This window comes from Ursus arctos, unplaced genomic scaffold, assembly GCF_023065955.2.
Source record: "Ursus arctos isolate Adak ecotype North America unplaced genomic scaffold, UrsArc2.0 scaffold_26, whole genome shotgun sequence".
NCBI lineage: Eukaryota > Metazoa > Chordata > Mammalia > Carnivora > Ursidae > Ursus > Ursus arctos.
The window spans coordinates 32,643,765-32,669,370 of NW_026622941.1; the positions used below are offsets into that span (position 1 = coordinate 32,643,765).

Genomic DNA, 25,606 nt, shown 5'->3' on the forward strand with positions numbered 1-25,606 from the left:
TTAAGATTCTCTCTCTCCCTTCCCACCCCCTGCCTCTCCCTCTTTCTTTCCCTCTCTAAAGACAAAACAAAACAAAAACAAACAATAGGGGTTTGTTACAACGCTGTACAGCAGTATTTTCATGTAATTATAATGTGGTAAATTCCCAGTATTGAGAGGGAAGAGGAAGTTAGACAAATACAATCAAAGAGCATCAATGCTATTATCCACACACACTTAGGTAATTAGCAATCATATAATGTGTATTTTTTTTACAGAGGTAAAACCAATAAAAAGAAACTATTGCAGGTATTGCATGGATATATTAAGTGTTTTCTTTAAGCTTTTTAGTTCCAGGAAAAATACTTTAAAGCAATGGAACCTGGCAAGTGCACTCAGTAGAAATATGATATAACATTTAAGTCCCTACACTATGGCAGGATATTAAAAAAACTATACAGGTAGATGAAAAGTATTACTTAGCCCTGTTAAAAGCCTACAAATTGTAATCATTCTCCAAATTTTATTTCTAATAATCTAAAAGGTATTTCTTTTATGTCAAGAGAAATTTGGAATTAAAATAGTCAAATACATACGTGCATAGCTTGTGTCAAAAAATGTATATAAATTAGACCTTCAAATATGCTTTATATACTAAAGTCATGGGATATAAAATTAAGTGATTTTCTATATTTATTATAGTAATGATGAGTAGTATATAAGAAAATATAGTATACGTCAAGTAATATTATTGGTCCATTTATCCACTTAATTATGTGTTTTCATCTAGTCAAGGGAATCATAATCTGTTTGGACAGTCCGGGAGTCCATGGACAGGCTTAAAGGGGTTCATGGACCTCTTGAAATTGTATGCAAAATTTCATGTGTATGTGACATTGCCCTGGGAAGAGGATTTATAATTTTCATCAGATTTCCAAAGCCAGCAAGGCCAAGAAACTTAACCTGTTTTTCTTTCCTTCCCTCATCTAGATCAAGACTCTCTAAAAAGAGAAACTAAGGGATGATTATTCACTTCATGCTAATAATAATTTTTAAAAACCCTAACAAGTTCCGTGTAGTGAGCTCTAATAGCTCATTTATTTTTTTTTTAAGATTTTATTTATTTATTCGACAGAAATAGAGACAGCCAGCGAAAGAGGGAACACAAGCAGGGGGAGTGGGAGAGGAAGAAGCAGGCTCATAGCGGAGGAGCCTGATGTGGGGCTCGATCCCATAATGCCGGGATCATGCCCTGAGCCGAAGGCAGACGCTTAACCGCTGTGCCACCCAGGCGCCCCTCTAATAGCTCATTTAGATTATGAATTACTTCTGGAAAAATTCAAGTTTTACTCAACCTTTCAAGAATATATCTAACTCAAAGCATATTAAATATGTTACATATTAGACATTAGATATCTATAAGAATTGCCAGGTTTTAGATGAAATAATTCTAGTTGTATTCAGATGTCAGTGACCTAAATTGCAGATTCTGAAATTAGTGCTGTGAGTGGGACAGTGAACAGATTAGAGAAGAAAGTAATTTCCTGATGATCACTGAGAAATTTTGGGGGCAATAAAGCTAGTTAAGTGCATAAACTGTTATGCCCTATGAAATGAAAGTAGAAATATTCAGACATAACTTAGACAATGTGGTTTCTTTTAGCCTGTGTTACCTTGAAGGGAATGAATACATAATGAAAATTATTGCTGCTATCCGTGTGTGTGTGTGTGTGTGTGTGTGTGTGTGTGTTAATAATCATGGATTGGTGGGTATGTGTGTAAAGTTTGATAAAAGTAATTTGTATGAGAGAGAAAAATGTATTTTAGGCTTATACCTTTCATTATTATTTTAAACTGAGTTTAGAATAGAGGCAATGAATTAGTTAAATCTGAGTGCTTGTAACTATAAAACTGAAATTAAATATAGGAAAAACATAGCCAAAGGAAAATGTAACATTGGATCTGATTTCATGGAGCTTTTTACCCAGAGAAAACTCGCCTCCTACCTTTTATCTGTTTAATGTATGATAGGATTGAGAAATAAGGAAAAGAATAGCAAATGTTATCAACTAAAAAGAGTTTACAAAAAATGGTTCAATAATCATTTATAAGTCATTGTCTTTGTAGGAGCCATAAATGTTCATGTTTAAAAATCTATAGCACTTCAATTTTTTTACCCACTAATTCAGTCCACAGGTGCTCAAGGATTAGACCATAAAAGTGGCACATATTGTCCATTCCTCCAGTAATGTAAACAATTTCAAATCCTGGAGTCATATTGGCTATGTAATTTCACTTTTGATTTTCAAAGCTGCTTTTTATGCTATTTCTGTCCTTTCACTTTGGATATATTTCTGCTAGTCTTTGTACAGTATAGAGATTATTTTTGCAAACGTAACTTTTATTCAAGCAATATTGTCCTGGAAGCCCTATATATAGAATTCAGGTTGCACCGATTAGAAGAAATCAAAACTATTTACTTTACTGGCCATATGCTCATTCAATGTTCTAAAACTCTCTCACAAAAAGCACCACAATTTTTGGATAAATCAATATACATTCTTCCTCACAGCCCTGACGAAGGCAAAACACTACCCTCTCTAAATAGTGAGCCTTCAAACCAGCCCCTTCAGGAATCTGACAAATTTAGATAAGTCAAATATGAAATTATGTCAAAAATGACAAGCAAGCCATAGTGAAAGAGAATTAAGAGTTAGATTGATAGACAACAATAGTGTTTGAGTTCAGAGTACTTTACATATTCTAATTATGGGAATAAGAATGAGAATATTCTTGCCCAAATCTTTCAATAAATGAAAGAGGAAATGGTAAAAATGAGTTGGAAACAAGATACTATAAAAATGAGAATTTGGAGGAAAAAAACAAAAATAATATCTATAAAAGAAAACCACAAACATTGAAAATAAAAAATCAATAGATAGGTTAAACAATTAGAGACAGATTAGAAAAGGATTGGGGAGCTAAGAGATAGTATATGAGGAAATAAATGCATTTCATCACAGAGAAACAAAGCAGATTATGAAAATGAGATTATTATATTAAAGATCTAATGAGAAAATAATATTTGTCAAATCAGATTACCAGAAGAAATATTAGATAAAGTAGGAGAGAAAAAGTTTTCAAAAAGATAATGACTACAAATTTTGGAAAATTAGTGACAATTATGGCTTCTTATTTTTAAGAATCGAAACACAAGAACAATTAATGAAAATCAAACTGCAGAACATTAAAAATTAATAGAAGATTATAAGAGCAGCAAGAGGGGAAAAAAAAAATATATATATATATATATATATATATATTTTTGCAAAGGCATAGCAATACACTGACCACAGACCACTCAGCTTTAGCAATAAAGAGTCACAAAATTAAAAAAAAAAAAATGTCACAAAGTGCCTGGGGGGCCAGAATTCATAATGGCCTCCACATGCTTTCTGGTATACCAACCCTTAAATAATCCCTTTTACACTGGGAGTTGCTGTATACGCCAACAGAAGTGACATTGCTGAACACTGTCATAAATAGCATCACTTCTTCTCCTTCGGTTCTTGGAACTCTCGATCTGGAGGATGCTAGGTGTCCTGTCATGAGGACATTTCAGCAGTTTTGTAGAGAAGCCTACATGGGGAAATAAGAAGACCTACTGATAACCAGCATCTGTTTCCTGGTCGTTAAAGTAAGCCATCTAGAAAGCCTACAGGAAAGCTTTCAGGTAGTCACCTGAAAAGGTGACTTGTCCAAAATCTTCATCAAGAACTCTCCAGCTAAGCCACTCAAGAATTCTTAATCCACAGAAACTGTGAGAGATAATGTTTATTGTTGTTTTAAGCCACTTGGTTTTGGGGTAATTTGGTATGTGGCCACAGATACTACTACAGCCATAGAGTAATGTCTTCAGTATGCTAAATGAAAAGTAACTGTCCATCAAAAAGTGTATATCCAGACAAATTATCATTCATAATGAAGAAAAATAAAGTTATATTTGGACAAACAGTAACAGAGTTTATCCCCCAAGAAACTGTTACGTATAAAGGAATGTCTATGAGTAAAATTCAGGAAGAGAGAAAATAATCCCAGAATTAAATTTTGAGATGTCAGAAAGCATGGTGAACAAAGAAACTAGTAAACATGTGGGTAAACCTAAGCAAAATGAGCTAAACCAGACTTCAGGATATGCTGTGGTCTAGGTTTGAAGGCTGATGAGAATTATAATTTACCCTCTGATGAAGTTAGTAGTCGCTTTTACTTCAGACTTGTAATAAAATAACAAATGAGATGTGTATCTCTGTATATGTTTGTATATGCATATGTGTGTGTATATTTTATATGGTCAAATACAGAGAATGTGTGAAAATGATAATCATAAAATATAGGAGAGAAGTTACCTCTGGGGTTGGAGACAGAAGGGGGAGGAGAATGTGATTGAGGAGGGAGGGGACCCACAAGAAACTACATCTTTATAAGTAATGTTTCATTCCTTAAGCCAAGTGATGAGAACATAAGTGGCTGTTTCTTATTTTTTGTAACTTTCCCTAAATGTTAAATATTTCTTAATTAATTTAACAAATGAGAGTCACAGAGTCACCTGCTATCCTCTACTTCCTCACCACCAACTTCAGCAAAGATTCATGAAAAATTCTTGTGTAACCTCTGAGCAGGGTTCCCATATGTGGCTGTAGATTTACCACTATGATTAAAGATGGACAATTCTAAGCCCTCTCTTGGAAGTTTTTGAATTAATAGCACTGGGATGAGGTTGGCAAAGTTGGATTAAAGATTGGCTTGATGAAAGCATCAGCATTGGCTGATGGTGCATCAGCACTGGACACACAAAATAACTCATAGAAATATGCTCAAATGATTTTCAACAAAGATGCAAAAGTAATTCAATGGAGAAAAGATAATCTTTCTGATAAATGATGTTGGAACAATTGAGCATTCATAAGCCAAAAAAAAAAAAAAAAAAGAGAGAGAGAGAGAGAGAAGGAGAAAGAGAGAGCCTTGACCTAAACCTCAAACATGATACAAAATCAACTCCAAGTGAATCATGGACTTAAATGTAAAATGTAAAACTATGGAACTTTTAGGAAAAATAATAAAGTTGAAAATGTTCAGCAGCTAGGAGTAGGGTAAGAGTTTGTAGGCTTGACACCAAAAACATAATGTATAAGATGAAAAAGTGATAAACTGGATCTCATCAAAATTAAAAATTTTTGCTTTGTGAGTCTCTGTGAAGTTGATGAAAAGACAAGCTACAGACTGAAAGGAAATATTTGCAAACCACATGTTCCACAAAAGATTTATGTATAGAATATATAAAGAATTCCCCAAATTCTAAAACAATCCAATATGACAAGTGACAAAAGCCATGAGCAGAAATTTCAATGAAGAAGATATACAAATGGCAAATAAACATATAAATGGCATTCAACATCATTAGCCATTAGGAAAGGCACCATTTAAAACCACAATGATATATCTTACATACCTATCAGAATGACTAAAATAAAAAAAAAATAGTGATGTAGAGAAAGTGAGTTACTCACACACTGCTCATGAAAATGTAAAATGGGACAGCCACTCTGGAAATGATGAGTGTGGCAGTTTTTAATCATGTGCTTGTCATACAACCCAGTAGTTGCCCTCCTGGGCATTTATCTCAGAGATAAAAGTACATCTGTTCACATAAAAATATGTGTCCAAATGTTCATAGCAGCTTTATTCATAATAGCCGAAACCTGGAGAAAATCACATGCCCTTCAATAGGTGAATGGTTCAACTGTGGTACATCAGTACCATGGAATACTACTCTGTAGTAAAAGAGAAATGATCTGTGAAACACACAACGCACATGTATCTCAAGGGAATTATGCTGAATGAAAAACGCCAATCTCAAACACAAACCGTATGATTCCATTTACATAGCATTCTTGAGATGACAAAATTATAGAGAAGGGAAATAGATTAATAGTTGTCATGGGTTAGAGAGGGAGAGGAAGGGAAGTAGATGTGGCCATGAAAGGATACCACAGGGAATCCTTATGATGAAATTATTCTATGACTGTGATGGAGAAAACTAAAAGTTGCACAGAACTAAACAAACATTCAGACACACAAATGAAGGTGTGTAAAACTAGTGAAATCTGAATAAGGTTGATGGATTACAACAAAGTAAATTTTCTGGTTGTGTTATTGTACTTTAGTGATACAAAATGTTATGGTGAGGGATGAGCAAAGGAGATACAGGATCTCCCTGCATTATTTTTCACAATTGCATGCGAGTCTACAGTTGTCTCAAACAGGAAGTTTAAAAAAAATCACTGAATATATAATACACTGAAAATATTAGAAAAAATAAGTACTTATGTGCTTTTTTTTTTTTTTGAGGATAGTATAATTTTAGAAGAAGTGGAGTACGGCATACCTGGAGATAATGTTTGAGCAAGTTTGCTTCTAAGGCAGTGGGTTCAGTTAACTTCCAGACCTGGAAAAAACCAAGTGGGCCTTGCAGCTTTAGGACCAGAGCTGAATTACTGAAGGCAATGGAGGACAGCGTGTGTGTTCTGCTTTTTTCCCCAGAACTCTTCCTTCTTCAGTCTTTTTTCCCCCTATGCATTTCTATCTTTCTTTTAAATAAATACTAAATATATTTTTCTAGTATGATTATGGAGGACATCAAAATAATATAGCGTTCCAAAGCGACAAAATGTTCCACCGGGCTTGGGTTGGCCAATCTTTATTTTTAATAAGGTCCTAAGATGATTGTTATAAAGTGGTCTCTAACTGATATTTAGAAATTGTTGTTCTGGGGAATACATGGAAAATAGTTTGCAAGTGATTATTTATCAATGTATTGATTTTTTTATCAAATGTATTTTGGGGATAAATTACTTTAGAAATGTGTTTCATAAGATAGTAAGGTCCTCTTTTGCTCCAGTGTGTCCTACACAAACCAAATAGAAGTCAATCAGCAGACAACTGAAGAAGTGATATTAATGTTTTGCCAGAAGCCACAGACGGGAGCTCTGATATAAAGGCCATGAGTAGTATGAGAATGGAAAACAGCCCAGGTGGGGAGAAGAGCTAAGTCCATGAGTTTTTCCCTCTGCTTCATCATCATTTTACCACAACTGAACTTAAAGCCTGAGTCCCACTAAGTAGGATAGTTTAGCTTCAAAACCTCTACAGTTAGTCACAGAATTACTTAATCTGACTATGTATCAACAGTAAGGAAAAAATAAAAACATAATATGATGAAACATTCCCCAACTAGAGCACTAATATAAAAATTAAGATAACCTTACAAGAGATTATAATGCCATTCTTGGTATTATGACATTTAAAGGTGCTTATAAACGACTTTAGTGAAAGGTTTTTTTTTCCTACCAAGAGAGCATATATAAACTCAACTAAAAATAATATCGTTTATCAGTGAAGGAGGTAACTTCAGAATTAAACTTTTAGAACAGATGTGTATATAATGTAGCCAAAGGGATTTCGAACTCAAACAACGGTAAATTGCTTAATATCTAAAAAAATCTTTATAGTTTAAAACTATGCTTAGTTCAAAATAATAAAAAAAGAACCTGTTATTCTTAAGTTATTAAACTTCAAATGTTTTTAAGATATTAAAAACATTTTATTTATAAAATTTATGTATTTTTTTTATAATAACATATTAGTCTAAGTTATTAAACTTCAAATGTTTTTAGGCTTCCTTAATAAAATCCAAACTAAGAGAATTGATATAAATGTCCTTGTTGTTGCTGTTATAGTAAATGTTTTAGGTCTTAGGTCCATAAAAATACACTTCAGGTTGCTTCATCAAGCAAGCTTTGACACACATGAAGAGCCCTGTATGAAAGTTCTTTAACAAAAGACATTTCTGGAAAACTTAAACTCTTCAGCTAAAAGAGTGTCCTTTAGAGGGAAAGATTTTTCAGGATTTATTCGGCAGCACTTGTGGGAATATTTCTGCAGCTTGCCAAACCAAAATTCTCTTTCATGAGTGCGCTTTTGGACAACATTCAAAAATGGACTATAAAATTAGGTCACAAAAGCAAGAAATTAGGCTTTGACATCCGTGTTTTACCACTTTCCATGGTATTTCTGCTGTATTATAAATATTCTTGGCGTTGTGCTACCAGATGTTAGGAAGACCTTTCTGACACTCAGCTGAACATAACGTTTACCACTAAAATTGCCAAATAGAAAGTGCAGTCAAGACTATACTTTTCAGATGCCCCCCTTTTTTTACATCTTATATACCATATTAAACAAAATTTCTTAATATAAATCTGAGATTTAAAGACAAACAAAACGGGCGCCTGGGTGGCTCAGTCATAAGCGTCTGCCTTCGGCTCAGGGCGTGATCCCAGGTTCTGGGATCAAGCCCCGCATCGGGCTTCCTGCTCTGCTGGGAGCCTGCTTCTTCCTTTCCCACTCCTCCTGCTTGTGTTCCCTCTCTTGCTGGCTGTCTCTCTCTCTGTCAAATAAATAAATAAAATCTTTGAAAATAAATAAAGACAAACAAAAGAAAAAAGACTTCCACTACCTGAAACTTTTTTTTTAAAAGATTTTATTTATTAATTCGACAGAGATAGAGATAGCCAGCGAGAGAGGGAACACAAGCAGGGGGAGTGGGAGAGGAAGAAGCAGGCTCATAGAAGAAGAGCCTGATGTGGGGCTTGATCCCATAATGCTGGGATCACGCCCTGAGCCGAAGGCAGACGCTTAACGGCTGTGCCACCCAGGTGCCCCTGAAACTTTTTTTTTTTTTTTGGTCTAATATTCAAACCCTAACATATACTACGTGAAATTTGGAAACATTTTGGAAAAAGAGTAGCTGAAATTGAACAGGCAACACAAAAACTGTATAAATCATTGTATCCCAAATCAAGTGTGAACTGTTTATATCAGAGGCTTATATTCATATTGTTTTATGTAGATTTTTATTTAGATGAGTAGTGTGTGTGCGTGTTTGTGTATGTATGAAGCTTTCCACTTTATTCTAAAGCCAAAATACAGTTGCAGAATGTAAATGGTTGCAAGTTAGATGCCATCTTTATTTGATGTAATCTGTTGAAGTTTTTATTACTTGGCCTAATGACGTGGTTACCAGACTCTTTCTTAAAGACATCATTTTGGTTGATGACTAACCCAGTTTTAAAACCTGTTTTGAAGAAGTTAAGATAACAGCCAAATAAATAATCTGATGGAAGCTGTCAATATACTTTTTAGTCTGAGTAATATTGCTATATTTTAAATCATCAATGGTTGGCTAGTGGTCTTTTCTACGGGAAATGCTCTTGAGTATTTATTACTCCCAGCTGTTGTATATTAGCAGAGTTCATACCCAGAGCATACGTCTCTTTGCTGTCCAGGCAAAATTGGTTCTGATGCATCTACTCAGAAATTGTTGTTACAGGTTAATTAGTACTCTTTCTTTAAAAAATACAGAGTCGATAAACATTTTCTTTGAGATAAAAAGGTTTTATTGGTTGTATTATTGTCAAATCATGCCTTAATTGCATCTTGTTTCCTCCTAACTTCTTCACAGTAGCTATATGAAATCTCTGCATTTATGTCCAAATTTGAATATACAATTTTAAATCTAGAATTAATCCTAGAAGTTATCTAGATAATTCCTATCTCTTCATTTTGTAAAGTTGGACTCAGATTTGCCCTGTATTACCCATGTACTTAGTGACAATCATCTTGGAAACCCAGTCCAGTTTTCTCACAGTATGAGGCTTCTTCCAGATTTTACTTATATGCATAAATAAAATTGATAGTTAATTTTTAAAAGTTCTATAGCTAATACTTTACTACTACTCATACTTTCTGTAGTTAATTTGGTATAGTACCATAAAGATTACCAAGCCCGTTCTAGAATTGCTGCAACTAAGTAGTAAAAGTTACTGCTTGCAACTTCTGCTCTTCTCTCTTTCCCTTCCCATTGTCCAGCACATGCTTGTAAGTAGTAGTTAAAGTTTTAAAACATTGTGGAAAAAGATAAAGCCACAGACAGTTATTAGAAAGAGATTGAATTACTAACTCCTGGATCAATTTGTATGGCTAATTCAGAGACCTTGGATATTCGTGAAAATGAAAGGAAAGAAAGTCAGCCGTCATGTTAAAATTTGTGGAACTTCTGGTGTTAAATCGCAATTTAGATTTCCATGATATCTGGTATAAATATACCGATTGTGTTTAGAAAGTCCAAAATTTAAATTGTTATTAAATACACAACTGTGGATTTATATTCAAAATTATTGAGACATGATATGTCTAAATGAATTCAAAAGGACTTGAAGTTAATCAATTTAGTCATTATAAAATTAGGAAGAACAGACAGAAAAGTTTCCTGTAGTATACATACCAAGTGAGACAGGCATACCAGTATACACACACCTTACCACCCACCCCCAAACTTCATGGACTTAAGTGAAGAGATCCAGAAAAGAGATACACTTATATAGGCAGAAAGATGTGTCCAGATCATCATAGTCAAACCAAAAAGAAGAATTGAGGTAGTTTTTCAAGTATTTGGGTCAGAAAAACACACATTTACCTCAGATACTTGGATAATTGCCTCTACTTTCCACTTGTGTTGTCCAAGAAAGTTTGCCACAGAGACAGACTAAAGATTCCATCTCATCAGCTCTCTCAGGGCTGAGACAGGAAAATGGCCCTTGCTGCCCACACTGGCTGGAACAGTGACTAGGCTCCATCCTGAGGCATCCCGACCCCACTTGGCACTAAACCACAGAGATTCATCTATTAATAGTGAAGCCTACCCAGAAATTGAGCATTCTCCTTTCTATTGAGATCAACACATTCAAAAAGCTACTAGAGGGCAGTAACTGTTACATGCTAATACTGAAATAATGACCTGGAATGTGTATCTGTTTTTAATAAATATAGAATTTAGAAAGTAGCTTGATAGTTTCAAAGTTAGAACTCATTAATAGTTCTATTTTTAAAAAAAAACTTTAGTAAAAATAATAACTATTCCAATTACTAGTAAAGCCCAATGATTTGGAATCGTTTTTCTCAATGTAAGTCCAATGTAAATTGATGTAAACTCAAGGTAATTTTCAAATATATCAACAAAGTATGTACTTCATTCAGAATAAGTCACCTATCTTAAGCTTTAAACTGTGAGGATAATAAACTGGTAGACAACATTATAAAACATACACTAACATAAATTTAGATTACTTTTCTCTTTCCTCACTGGAGTACAGTGAGAGAAATTTCCTTGGAAGATTTCTTCTCCTCTTCTTTGCTCCTGACTCTCCTTGTCTCATAATCAAACTGGTCAGCTTTTGGTAAACTGGAACTTATTCTTTGCTACACAGTCTGTCTGTACCCATGGCTCCTTTAAAAAATAAACAGCAAACTTGCTGCTCCTCACTCTGATTCCAGGAGAAAAAGGAGGAAAGCTTTACAGAACTTAATAGCCATGGTATATGCTGTATTATAGGCTTCATACATCTGGTATATTTACTAATGATGCCAGATTCATCTGACAATTACGCCAATTATATCAAATTACAATAGCAGTACAGGTAATCAGTGATATCTAAAAGTCTTTATGAGCTTAAATAAATGGCAATTAGTTCAGATTTTAAAAAGTAATTTCAATTTATATTGGCAAAATATTATATACTTGCAACTCCAATCTTTATTCTGTGAAAAGACATGTATTATTAATACAAAATTAAAAAAAAGATATATAATTATATAACTTAGTGTATAATATAGGACATAATTAAATATTATAAAGATATATATTATAAAAATACATATTCCATACAATATATTATATATTTTTATAGCATATAAAGATATATAATATTTATTAAAGGCTTATTACTTACCGGGCACCATTTTAAGAGATGGATATTATTATTATTATTATTATTATTATTATTATTATTCCCAATTTACACATAAGAAAATTGAGTCACACTGAGGCTAAGTTACTAGCCCGAGGTCACACAGCTACTAAATAGAACAAGATTTGAATCCAAGCAGTCTGACTTCAGATGTAATATCCAAGTTCATTGCTGGAACACAGTATAACCAAACACTAATTGAAGTATATTGAATGAGGTAAAATAATCAATGTGGAAAAATTAAAAAGTAGACCTCTTTATTGGTAAGAAATATTTATTCCATAGAAAGTCACAGATGCAGATTTTTGCAATTTTATTTTTGCCCATGATATATTTATGGCTGGCCTAATAAATGGGGAAATTATAGTAATTTTAAAAATATATATTTAAGCTACTCAATATTGTACAATGATAATAGCAAAAACAATATAGTAGATGGTTTTAAAGCTTGATTTTAAAATTTGCTCTTTAGCTTTAAAATTAATTAATTCAAAATATTTAAATATTTTACATTATAATGTATATGCCTATGGGAGTTTCATATAAATTTTATCATGTCGTCTTAACAAAATTGCTGTGAGATAGTAGTGTAAGAATTGGTAATCCCATTTCATAAGCAAAGGAAATTTTAAAAAGAAAAAGAAATAGTCTTCAGCTCTCATCTTATAAAGCCAGAAAGTGGCCAGATACTTGTGCTCCAAATATACTATATTACTTATTTTTCTTCACTACTCCTTAGTGTTTAACTTCCTGAAATATAAAAACCAGATCATGTAATTTTTATTTCACATCTATTTCCCTGTTGGCATACGGTTTATTTTATCAAATTAATTAAATTGCCCACCCACACCACTGTGAGGCATTGATAATAATTCAAAGTTAGTTTAGAGAGTAGAGTAAAATTTTAAATTATTTGAAATTAGAATTTCAAGTCTTCTCTTTTGGGTTCATTTTATCAAACAAAAGAAGACAAAAACACCTTAGCTTCATTGCTGAAAACATAACCAAGGAAAGACTTGATGGTGTAAAATCCCATTTAAGCAGAACAATTTTCTCACATATGATTTTTATGGAATCTGCCATTTCAAGGTTCTGGAACACCCAGTTCTTTCCTGATGGTGCTTTTTGCAGACTGGCTTCCTGTCACCAACATCTCTCTGCCACTAGCCAACCTCACCAGCCCAGCCCCTGAGAATTTGATTGGGTCACAGGTTTTTTTCACACCTAAACAAATGAGAAGAAAGGAAATTCAAAAAAAGTCTTTACTCTCTCAACCTATGATCAGTTTAAGAAGTTGCTGGGAGGAGATTTTAGTGCTTTTGAGTTCCTATCACACAACTCCTTATACTACCATCATCCTTGGATTCATTAAGACATTCTCAAAGAGAAAGGAAGAAATGTGAAAAGTGTTCTCTAACTGACTCTGTAGACGCTCTCTCAGCATCCTACAAATCCAGCTGTACCATAGTTCGCACCCTCCCCACTTGCTCTTGGAGGTGATTGCAGGATCCCTGTACTCCTGTGACAGAACACCCCATGTGTTATCTAATGTGACTCAGGACGTATCATTACATCAGCACAGCAGTGTGTTCTGTCTTTCCCCTGCTACAGTACTTTTCCATTGTCATGTTTGTCTGCACAATACACTCACAAGTCAATGCATATTCTGGCATAAATCCCAAGGGTTTTTTTCCCCTAAAAAGTGTAACACTATTTTAATTTCTAATTATCCAATATTTACAGTCAGTAATGGTTACTCTTTGGATACAGAGGAGGTGAGGAAGTTGGCTGTGGTTTATGTGCATTTCCCAGGGCGGTGGGGGAGTGCCAAGTCCTTTGTTTGAAAATGACTGGGATGGTGCAAGTGAATAAGACTTAGCATATTGCAGGGACAACCTTGAATCCACTTCATTTTAGAAAAGAAGTAATGCACAAATTTATCAGTAGCAAATAACTTCTGACACGCCAAGATGTAGTGATCCCTTGTGTGAGTGCCACTAAATAGTCTAGGGTTTGTCACACTGAAGAGCATGCATCTGAGCTTCAGCTCCCTACTGTCTTACTGTCTCGTCAACAACCAGAGCTTGAGCAGCTCCACACGTTCCTGAGACTTTCTCCAGGAGCAAGGGACTGTTACTGACAGGAGTACGTCAGATCTGCCTGATGGTGGTGTTTTATACAACTTGGAGGACCACTGTCCAGTATGTTCCCGTGTAGGCTGGTAGCTAAGGTGCCTAAGTCAAGGAAATGCCACCCCATTGTGCAGCAGTTTAGGGAGACTCACTGTGTAACTGTGCATAGCACCCTCTCGTTGGACTTAAAGCGTCAAGTTTCAGAGAAGCAAACTCTGGGAATATGGCAAAAAATACCAAACTACTTAAAGGTGGAGGGAGGGGTGCATGGATGGCATATATCCAAAATTATTAATTTCACTTCTCATTGAAAACTTAGAAATCCCATGTGTTTAAATGAAAAGTGAGTTTGGTGACCTTTGTTACATTTATCATAATGACAAAAAATTTATAATAAGCAGTCAACAGAAGCAAGTTTTCTTAGATATTGTTTCTCATATTTAAATAGCTATCACCAGGGAGACAATGGTGGTTATAAAGTGGTCTAATTCTAATAATCAAATTATCCTTAGTTATGGTTAGGGGAAAAAGGTAGATGATCATCCTATGATTTTCTCTAATAACATAGTTATTATATCATCCATGATTTTCTCTAATAATATAGTTAATATACACATACAGTCATGAAAAGATCTATATGGCGAATAGAAAAGGTATGACTTTTGGCATTAGGCGAACGTACCTTAGAAAGCCAATTCAGGGACACCTGGGTGCTTAGTTGGTCAAGTGTCTGCCTTCAGCTCAGGGCATGATCCCAGGGTCCTGAGATTGAGCCACACATCGGGCTCCCTGCTCAGCAGACAGTCTGCTTCTCCCTCTCCCTCTGCCACTCCCCCTGCTTGTGCTCTCTCTGTCTGTCAAATAAATAAATAAACTCTTTTAAAAATTTTTTAAAAAGCCACTTCACCTACTGGTTAAGCTGTGGTCTTAAGCTAGTCCATTCATCACTATAAGCTTCAGATTCCATATTTATGAAAGAGAATAATAATAGTCAGAATTCACACACTGATGATGGAGACTTTTTATAAATATCTTCCTTTACTTCCTCCTCCTGTGCTGTTAATGTATATATATGCATAAAAAATAAATACCATATTACTCAAGACACAAGTTCCTGTGACATCCATTCCCAAACACTGATTAGTTTTTTAGAATCATTGTTAAATTCACCCTCTGTATTTTTTTCTTAGTTAGAAGCCTTCAGGCATATGTTTTAGTAAGTAGACTTGCACTATATGGCATGATATTACGAAGGTTCTAGTGTCTGTCAGTTTAAGGCAGGGTGGGGGGGAGGGATCCAGGTACAGCTCTTGTTCTTTAGAAAGGCAGTCACTGTTCCTGGGGAAGGGAGGTTTGATTGGGCCAAAGCTTGTCACTTTAGCCTTTTTTCTTTTGGACTCCCATCTCCAGTGTCTAGGAGAAGATGTTTTTCTTTGTTCTTATTTCTACTTACCCATCAAGGACTCATGGCAAATCCCCAAAGTACATGGCTTCCTGCCCCTAACTGGGCATCCACACTGTCCCTTCAGTCTTGATCTTTCCTCTTGCAGGTAAAAGCAGAAAAGGTGGAGAGAAAAACATGGTGGACCCTTTTCTCCCCGTCTGTGCCAGCCTGCCTCCAACCTGGTGATCGTTGACACTCACCATTTGTGTGAAAGCTTTGTTTCTTTTTTCTTTTTTTAACATATTATACTAGATTTTACTAATTAACTCAATCTTGTAGCTCCTGCAGTTTTCCCTTCCAATCTAGTTCTTAGAGGATTTTTCCTTTTGAAACTTCTAAACTCACTTTTGAACAGGAAGATATTTAAAAATATAATTATATAGCTTCACTAATATGAAAAATGGCTAGTGAACTAACCTAGTACATCTTATAATGGCCAAGTGAAATTTTTGTGTTTTCATGTCCTGTTTTGCTTTGAAATTACATATCTCAGAAATTAGCTCATTATCTGAAAAAAAATTATGAAGAACTGGTGAATTATAATACAGGAGTATTGCCACTGAATGGACTGTTTTATTTAACCAAGCAGGTAATGAACAGTATTGTTGTCAAATTCACTAAGTACTCATCTTAATTAGGACACATGCTAAGGGGCATTACTCCAATAGTCTTTTGTATCCTGGTGCCATATATATGTTCTTTGGCAAGAATGGATGAAAAGCAGCAATAAACAACTCAAGACTGTCCATGGCTCTGTAGGGTTTTTGGAACAATTCCTGGGGTTAGGAAGTGAAAATGGACAGCGTGTGGAGAAAATTGTCACCTCAGTAGCAAGGTTTAAGTGAAGATACCAAGCCATTAACAGCATGCATGCATATTTAATTTTATTAACTCCTACTGTCAGCCTTCTTGGAGCTTTAATTTGGGCAGGAAGTTGGAGACTCCTACTGGAAGGACTTGAACAGAAGTGAAGGATAAAAAGGAAGTGTATATAATTCCTTCTGGAACTACTGAAATTTCGTTGTCTGAAAATACTTTCATTTTCCCCCTTTGGTCAGAGAGATATGCTTAAAATTCTTGTTTCTTCCCCAGAAATAGTTTTGCTCTTAAACAGGTTTATATTTAGGCATAGGGTATTATATGAACTTCTCATTTAGTAACTCAAGCAACTCCATCTGTTGTTGGAAGAACTCTCAGGAAAGCTTTGAGAGATATGCATATGACTCTTAAATACATATGTAGTGTTCTTTTTAAAATAATTCATTAGTCATCATAAATGAATAAATGTCTCTGGCTCAAGATGTTACTATTTCCATCTTTTTAATTTTGTAAAATTTTCTTATCTCAGTCATTGTCACAGATGGAACTGTCTTAGAGTTTAGACTAGAGATCCAGCTCAATTGTCATGTTAATAAGATATTTAAAATTAACTTGAGATTCTCATGTACCTATAAATATCATCATGGAGCTATGTGCATGAATCATCATGGTGGGCATCTTCTTACATAGTCCATAACTGAAAGTATACCACCAAGACCAGATGGGAATACAGTTTTGAAAAGAAAGAATGTAAAAATTAGGAAGGAAATCACATGACAAGTATTCCTTTCCCTGTGCCAGGAAAGGGAGAATATTCTTGTTTAAATAAACTGCATCGATGACAAGTAGAGGTTCTGCAAATTCATTGCTCTCCCTTTAGCCTTATTCTCATTACTGATGGATCTAAGTTCACTTTTATAAATGTTAGAGGTTAAAAAACTGCCATACTCCTATTAAATGGTAGGAATATTTACTATTCAGCTTCATCTTAGGACAGCTTTAAACATTGACAAAACCACATGACATGAACTGTATTTCATAACATTATGGTAGAGCCATTGTCTTAACTAATTTTGAGAACAGAAATAGGCCTGTAATAATAAAGGACTTTAGCTGACACATTCTGGTAGCGAAGAAGTCGCCTATCCTCATATAACCAATGTTCTTTCAGTAATGTCATTTTAAGATAATTTGTTTTAAAAGAGGAGATGATTTGTTCTGGAAAATTTTTAACATTCTTTAACATTTAACTTTCATTAGAATTTGCTATTTTAGTAAAAATAAATAATGAACCACAGAATATTTGCATGTGGTGTTTGCTTTAATTACTGACTGGAAATTACAGGTGGAAAGAGAGTGATGCTAGATATCTTTCATGCTTGCAGCACCTCTGGAACATGAAGATTTCTTCTATTTAAAGCATGTGCCATGTGGAAGGGGGTCCCAAAAAGACCAGCAGTTTTTGGGTCTGGTTGTTTAGAAAGTTGGGGTTTAAGAGGAAGAAAGTACATTTGTATTTAGTACTGCCTAAGTATTAGCATGGACTCAGTGATGTCTGGGGTGTGGTCATAGCTGCTATGCATCCTGTTTAATTCTGGACGCTCCCAATTTCAAGTCTTCTATCCCATTTGACTCATCAGAAAATGCGTCTCAATTATTGCCTGAGAAAATATGGTCAGACTATAGTGTGTGAATAATCATTTTGAAAGTACCTTTTTTCCTTGCTATTTTCCTCACATGTCTAAACTCTTTTTCATTGAACATTACTACATTCATTAAGAAGATATGACAAAATTGATAAAAAATTGTGTTCTTGCTCATTTTTTCCTCTGATTACTTTACATATGAATAAGAGCTGAGTGGAAATCACATCTGTGTTTTGTTCATACATAGGTATTTTTTCCTAAAGACACTGATAAAATTCAGGAAAGACTGATAAATGCCTTTAGGGTGATCAAGAAAAATTGGGGATGTACTGAGTATGAATTTATAGATGGGCGATGTGTTTATCTTCATTTATCTGAGTTAACAGATCAAGCAAAGATTTGAAAAGTTATGGTCAATGTATTACAGTTTTTGTCATTTTTTCTAAAGTATACAGCTGTGCCCAAGTAATTCATATGATTCCGAACAACAAAGGTCTCCAAAGGAAAGCTCAATACCATTTTTTATTTTGATTCTGATAATGCTGTTTTAAATAATTGTACTATAGTTATTGAAAAGATAGTCTCATGGCAAATTGGTTGTGTTTACATCTTAGCTTTGTCATTTGCTAGCTGGACGACTATAGTCATTTAATCTATCCATGTCTCTGTTTCCTCAACTGTAAAATAGGAATGATGTCAGCTACATCATTAGGTTATTGGTAAGAATTATGAAAGATTTAGCAATTAGTTCAATATGATAAGGACTCACTAAAATATTTTTATTAAAATATACAATATAAAATTTTTATTCACTGAGGCACCTGGGTGGCTCAGTCGGTTAAGCATCTGCCTTCAGCTCAGGTCATGATCCCAGTGTCCTGGTATCAAGCCCCACATCAGGTTCTTTGCTCAGTAGGGAGCCTGCTTCTCCCCCTCCCCCTGCCTGCCTCTCTCTCTCTGTCAAATAAATAAATACAATCTTAAAAAAAATTTTATTCACTAACATTTTATGTCATGTAAATTTTATGTTGTTATGAGTTCACATTTGTTTAAAAAATACAGACGAGTCAAGAAAACAATAGGGTAAACTTGGCAGTGTTGGTAGTTCTTTGGAGGCCTTTTACAGATAGGCACATTTGGGCAGCAAGATTTAAATCTCAAATGGGCTTTTTCTCATTTTGTGTGGGTTATGCTGGGAAACCCAGTCTCTTGTCCTGATTCTGCACTCTGTCACATAGACTGGCTGTGTGATTCTGGCCATAGCCCTTCTAGACTTCAGCATCCTTTGGTAAATGTACAGATATTGGCTTACATGAGCTCTAAACTGTATGTGATCTATATTACATATTGAAGTGTTTCTGTTATTTGCCCACAATCAATGATATCATAGTTAAAACATTTAGAACATAGAGAAATTTAGGGAAAGAGAGTATAGGTGTTACAAATTGATACTGCATTGAACTACAGATGATAGCAGACCATTCTGGCTATTTCTACAGTCCTTCAGTAGGTTAAAAAAAAAAAAGATAGAAACAAGTTTCAGTAATTGTAGACTCCTGCCTGACTTTGAAGAACCTACAATGTAGAGACATAACACTAAGGACCCTGGTAGACCATTAATTATACCCTGTAGGTGAGATTTTATGGAATGTTCTCAATCAGCAATCTCTGAGAGGGATATTTCAAGCCAGAGGAAAACAATATAATAAGTGAAAAAAAAAGAATAGTAAGAGAGAGGATAATGTAATAGAAAAGGAAGTATGGGGAGAAGTACAGAAAGGTAGCTCCTAGAAGGATAGTGATAGAGCACGATGACTTCAAATAGGAAAAGGAGATGCAGAGTATTAACACTGAAGTTTGGCACTGTTAGGAGAATTTGGTCAGACTGTCTTCATAAAAACCAAAAACAAAAAGTATGCCTTAAATAACTTTTCATCTCCTCCACCAGATCTTTCTCATTTTTCTCCTCCTTTCCTTCTCTTTCTGGCTTCCTAAGTATCTAATGGTAGTGAGAAGAATTGAAAGAAAGCTTTGCCAGCACTAGTCAGAGAAATACCCAGTTCCTCCACACCCCCCACCTGAGATCTTTAATGAGTAAAAACAAAAGAGAGAAAGAAAATGGAAGGCTAAAATAATTTCATACCTAATGTATCTCACATTTAAAATGTACATCAAATTCCAAAGGTCCTTTCTATCTAGCCAATGTCTCTGTGTCATTATAATTAAAATTTGGCATATATAACATTCTTAGGAGCCATTAGTTATCTGCCTGAGGGCCACCTAAGAAATTGGAAAGACGTATTAGTAGAGTATTAATGAAATAAGCTGCATGTAACAGTCTGTTGGCTTACATTTTTCCTGGCTTCAATTCTTTACTTATTGATTTCTTGAGAGTGCTTGTACAACAGTAGGAGCTTGAAGAGAGGGAGAGAGGAGGCAGGAAAAAAGAGAAAGAGAGGGGAAGAGGAGGAAGAGAAAAAGAGGGAGAAAGAGAGGAGGCAAAGAGAGACAGAAAGGGAGGGAGGAAAGAAGGAGGAACTCTTAGGGTCAGAATCATGTTTGTTTGGTTGTTTTCCCCCATTGATAAGAGAATAACCAAGGGTGACCAGTTCCTAATGCCTTTGTGTGTGTGCTGGAGGAACAAGTAGTTGCATTATTTTATTTTCTACCGTAACACTTTTTTCTCCATTCTGAACAGAAAAATGGAACAAGTATTATCAGCCACACTGCTTTGAAAATCTTCCTCCTGGAGATAGTTCAGTATGGCCCTGAGCTGAACTCCCAGGCTGTGCACGTTTGTCTCTATAGTACCATTCCTCCGTTTTTGCTACATCCTGATTTCTTAGTACAAATGAAGGAACTTCACATTCCCAACTTTTCCTCACCTTCAACGAATGTATCAAAAAAACACTTTATTTTTAAGTGAAAACAAGTGGTAAATGAACACTCTGTTAAACAGAGCCCTCCCAGTTATTAACAAATACTAAGAATTACTCCTCCTAAGTAGCTCAGATGCCCAGACAGCTCTTACAGGAATAACAACAGTAATACTTTTAGTAGCTAAAGTTTACTGAGGGCTTTCTATGGACCAGGTCTACCATTACCTTCTTTAAAGATATTGTTTCAGTCCTAAAAAACAATTCTATATGATCAATTTTTATTACTCCCATTTTACAGATGATAAAATGGAAACTTAATAAACTTGAAAAACTTGCCCAAGGTAAATCAGGATACAGAATTTTCAGTCAAGCCTATTTTAAACTCTAAAATCTCTGCCTTTAATAGTATTTTTCTTTCAGGTATTTCCCAGGAGATATTTGGAGTCGTTTACTAGATGAATAGGTCTATTCCACATTACTAAATAACATTGCCACATCAGGGTTTTGAGGATATCAACCAACACCTTTCCATTTGTTCTCTTAACTTCACCTCTTTACGATGATATTCAAGGCAAATGGAAGAAGGGAGCTTGTATTGTGGATGACTGCTATGTTTATAGAACTATCTGAAGTTTAATTGTGATAAATTCATTTATGTATTCACCAAAATATTTAAGAACCCATTAGAGGCCAGGGATATATCAGAGGGGAAAAAATGGACAAAGGAAATTACAGTGTTTTGTTCAACAATGTCGCTCTTCACTGAATGGATGACCGAGTGAAGTTATTATGCATATGGTATTCCAACAAATATGTTCATAACATACAACTTTAGTCTGACCTTTTAAAATATTACTCATTTGCCACTCTAAGAACTTCAGAGAATAATGGCAGGCATATAATTTACACTTTCATGGTTAAAGACTAACCTATGGCAGTTTTGTCTTAAATTCCCCTTAACATTTTCTTCATACCTTTGTGCTTAGAAAAAGTATCTGAATGCATGACTTTCTCTTTCTTTTAAAAATAATTTCCTATATTCTTTATCTCTATTTTTAAATTTTAATACTCTGAAATATTCCATTTTGTCATTAACTTGGGATGATGCTTTATGTGAAGTAATGAGGTAATGAAAATGCAGTTTTTTTCTTTCCGAATATTGCCTGTGTTCTGTATTTTCTTTCTGAATATTGCATCTGTTCTGGGTGATGTATTTTTTACTTTTAATTAACATCAAGAAGTATAAGTACACTATTACAAATTATACATTTATGAAAGTTTATTTACCTTTCTATTTATATGTTATATACCTCCAAATAATAAAATTTACTACCATCAGTAGGATGTGTCTTGTGTTATTTTAGTATTGGCAGTAATATATTTGTGTAAATCTACCTACACCTTTTTCCCCTCGGGACCAAACCCAAAGAGATTGTCTATACCTTTGCAAAGACCAAAACCCATTTGGAGAAAAAAAAGCCATGAAGCCATGTAGGCTAAACATCTGATTTGATAAATAAATAGTAAGGCATTTATATTTAGCTAAGAGATAAAAACACATGTCTTATTTAGTACTATATTCAATATGAATAACTAAAGATATCATTTTAACAAAGTTGTAATTATGTTTAATATGCCTAATTTCATTAGGCATAGACCCTTTCTGGTGCAAAGAAAACAAGTGATAGTATTTTCTGAAAAGTCTATTAAAGGATGTCTCTATTAACTGGGAAACTTCTTTAGCATTGTAAGCAACGGATGCCACTGTACCACTTAAAGCATGTTTTTTCTCATTTTTGAAAGCAAGAAATTGTGATGCAATGTATAAATATCTTATATGCCATTATCATGGCATTTATTGCTTTTGGTTATAGTTATTTATTTGCTGGTCCATTTCACCCTTTTCAAGACAAAGAGCTCTTCAAAATCTAGAAGTTATGTCTCATTTATCTTTTCATTTCTACCACCAGGTACAGTGCTCTCATTGAATAACATTGGTGCTGAGTTAGGAAGCATCTATGAAAACCTATTTTTAACATTGTTTTATGTTCTGCATTAATAATTTTTCTGTCTGAGGCTCTTCAACATATTATATGATATTTCAGGGCATTTCTGGTATATCTCTTGAGTTGGCAATTGTTTTCTACATTTTATAGAAGTATAAATATTTCTTTTAATATTATTTATCCCTGTTACTATAACTAACGTGAAATGTATTATGCAAAATGATACATACAATCATTCCCAGATTGTATGTATTTTCTACTCCAAATAAAATAAATTGCCTATAATCATTTACGGATATAAAAAAGTATTTGTTCCATTTGTGGGAGTCACAGTGAAATATTTGACTAACTATTCTCATATCTGGACTGAATTGTGCTACCATATCTGATTTATGCATCCGGCAAGCATTTCTTAAATTGCACTGTGCCACAATCTGTTAGGTCCTGTTAATGCCAACTGCATTTTATAAGTCAAAGATTTTCATGTGTATCCATTTTGTGAGCCAAAGATTGTCATATGTATCTTGAATAATAATGCCATTTTTAAATGATAGCATTTATCTCCTTACTTAAAAAGAGACACTGTGAAATCATTTAGAGAAGACCATAAATACTACTATTATTATTACCTCCTATAGTTTATTTTTAAAAGGGATGTGGTAACATTGCTTATATCATATAAATGTTCTTTAGATTAATTTCAAAGAAGATCTTTTGTATTCTAATGTGTATGTAATTCACTAATTGGGATTCACTGATTCATTACTCAAATTTTCTTTCCAGGCCCTCCAGGACCTCCTGGTGGTCTACGAATAGAAGACATTAGAGCTACTTCTGTGGCTCTTACTTGGAGCCGTGGTTCAGACAATCACAGTCCTATATCTAAATATACTATTCAGACCAAGACTATTCTTTCAGATGATTGGAAAGATGCGAAGACAGGTGAGTTTCATTTGTCTGATTAATCTGTACATATTTTTAAATGAATTCTTTCATAAAAAAATGAATATTTGGACTTTTTAAGGATTTTATCGTCTACCTCAACATGCTTTTCTATTTTTAAACTTTTTTTTTTTTAAGTATCCCAGTGCATTAGTAGTGAAGGAAACCACAAGGAACTTAGACTTTTTAAAACTGCAGGGGAAGAAGCAGTGGGTCTGTATCTATAATGGGAAAGCAAAGAGAGGCCTCCTGGTTTTCTAATTTGAGCTCTGTGCAATTCTAAGATTTATTAGGGAAAAAAATCTTGAGAAATCATTTTTTTTTTTTTTTTGGTAAATGACATCTATAGCTTATTATTCATGACCCACTTTTTACAATTATATAGGTCCTACAATTCTGCATTTTTAAAAAGCCACTTTGATTATAAATATTAATTTAAGCACCCAATTCTTATTACCATAACCTTTACTTCTCAAAGATGATCTTACCGGCTTTGAATTTCCTCAAAACATATCTTCAAGGAAGTTTTGGATTTTAATTTCTTTTCTTATATTAAGATTTTCTAAGAGTTGATCAGGAAAAAAAATAAATGAGTAAGTGGGTGCCTTCCTGTGTCTGTAATTATTACCATTCTCATTTGTCATGACTAGCCTGTAACATCACATAGCAGTTTCTCTCTTATAACGTCAAAGAAGATAGATGATCCTTTTGATGAGATAACCTGCTTCTGTTTGTTATTTTGACATTGTTTTTAAACAAACTTATAGTTGCTAGAGTTTCTTTTAGATTACATAATGAAGACATAGAAATATGTGCTCAGTTGTCACCAGAGGGAAGAAAAAATACAAAAATGAATAAAATGTTTATCCTTTTTAAAAAATGAAAAAGTTAATCCCAGCATATCCCAAACCTGCTCTCATTTTTGCCTTGTCTTAAGGTAATGGGATTTATTTGTATTGATCACTGAGAGGTTTTAATTTAGATTTAGTTTTCTTTGATAATTTATTCCTATCATGGAAAATGAACCAACTATAAACTTGAAGTCTGTTATGAGGTTTACATATATTTTAGTACTAAGCGATTCTCCACATAAGTGTGTAAAATACACATGAGTTAGAAACAGGTAAAATATTTCTATTACATTATGCTGGTGAGTGTAAGAGTTATCTATAAATATGTTTGGCAAAATCAGGCCATTTGAAAAATTACCTAAAAAACCATTTAGATGTTTGGTAAACCTTAAGTGTGTGGGCAGTTTCTGTTTTTCTGAAGACTATGAAAATGGATGATAATGATGAAACTATAGGTAATATTAGATATTTAGACAAATTGACACTGATTGTAGATACTAGAGAAAAAAATGTAATAAACACATTTAAAATTTTTGTTTGCTTTGAAAAGGGAATAATAATTGTAATCATTTCCATTAATTATGTATGCTTACTGGGTAGCTCAATTAAAATATACTTCTCATTAAAAAAAATATATATATTCCACTAGAAAGTAAGTTCCATGAGGATGAAGATTTTGTTTTATTCACTACTCTATCCCTAGCTCCTAGATCAGGACCCTTAAGGCTTATTTATTAAACAATTCACTGAGCCTCCATTGTATGCCACAACGGGTCTAGATGCTGGATATACACCTGACCATCCATGAACAAAACAGAGAGGGGAAACACAAACACACACACACACATACACACACACCAATCCTGCCCTCAAAGTGTTTACATTCTAGTAGAAAAGATGGCGATGAACAAATAACAAATCACTGAACTCTACCTCTGAAACTAATAATACACTATATGTTAATTAATTGAATTTAAATAAAAT

General features: G+C 34.1%; 1 protein-coding gene across 2 annotated transcripts in view; it reads left to right on the forward strand.

Moving 5' to 3' along the window:
- CNTN1 (contactin 1) overlaps positions 1 to 25,606 on the forward strand; it is a 343,680-nt gene that overhangs the window by 244,273 nt on the left and 73,801 nt on the right. For both annotated transcript variants that reach the window (XM_026502092.4, XM_044385537.3), the window contains one exon: positions 23,613 to 23,771. In XM_026502092.4, the coding sequence (XP_026357877.1) occupies positions 23,613 to 23,771 (159 nt within the window). The remainder of the gene's footprint in view (positions 1 to 23,612; positions 23,772 to 25,606) is intronic.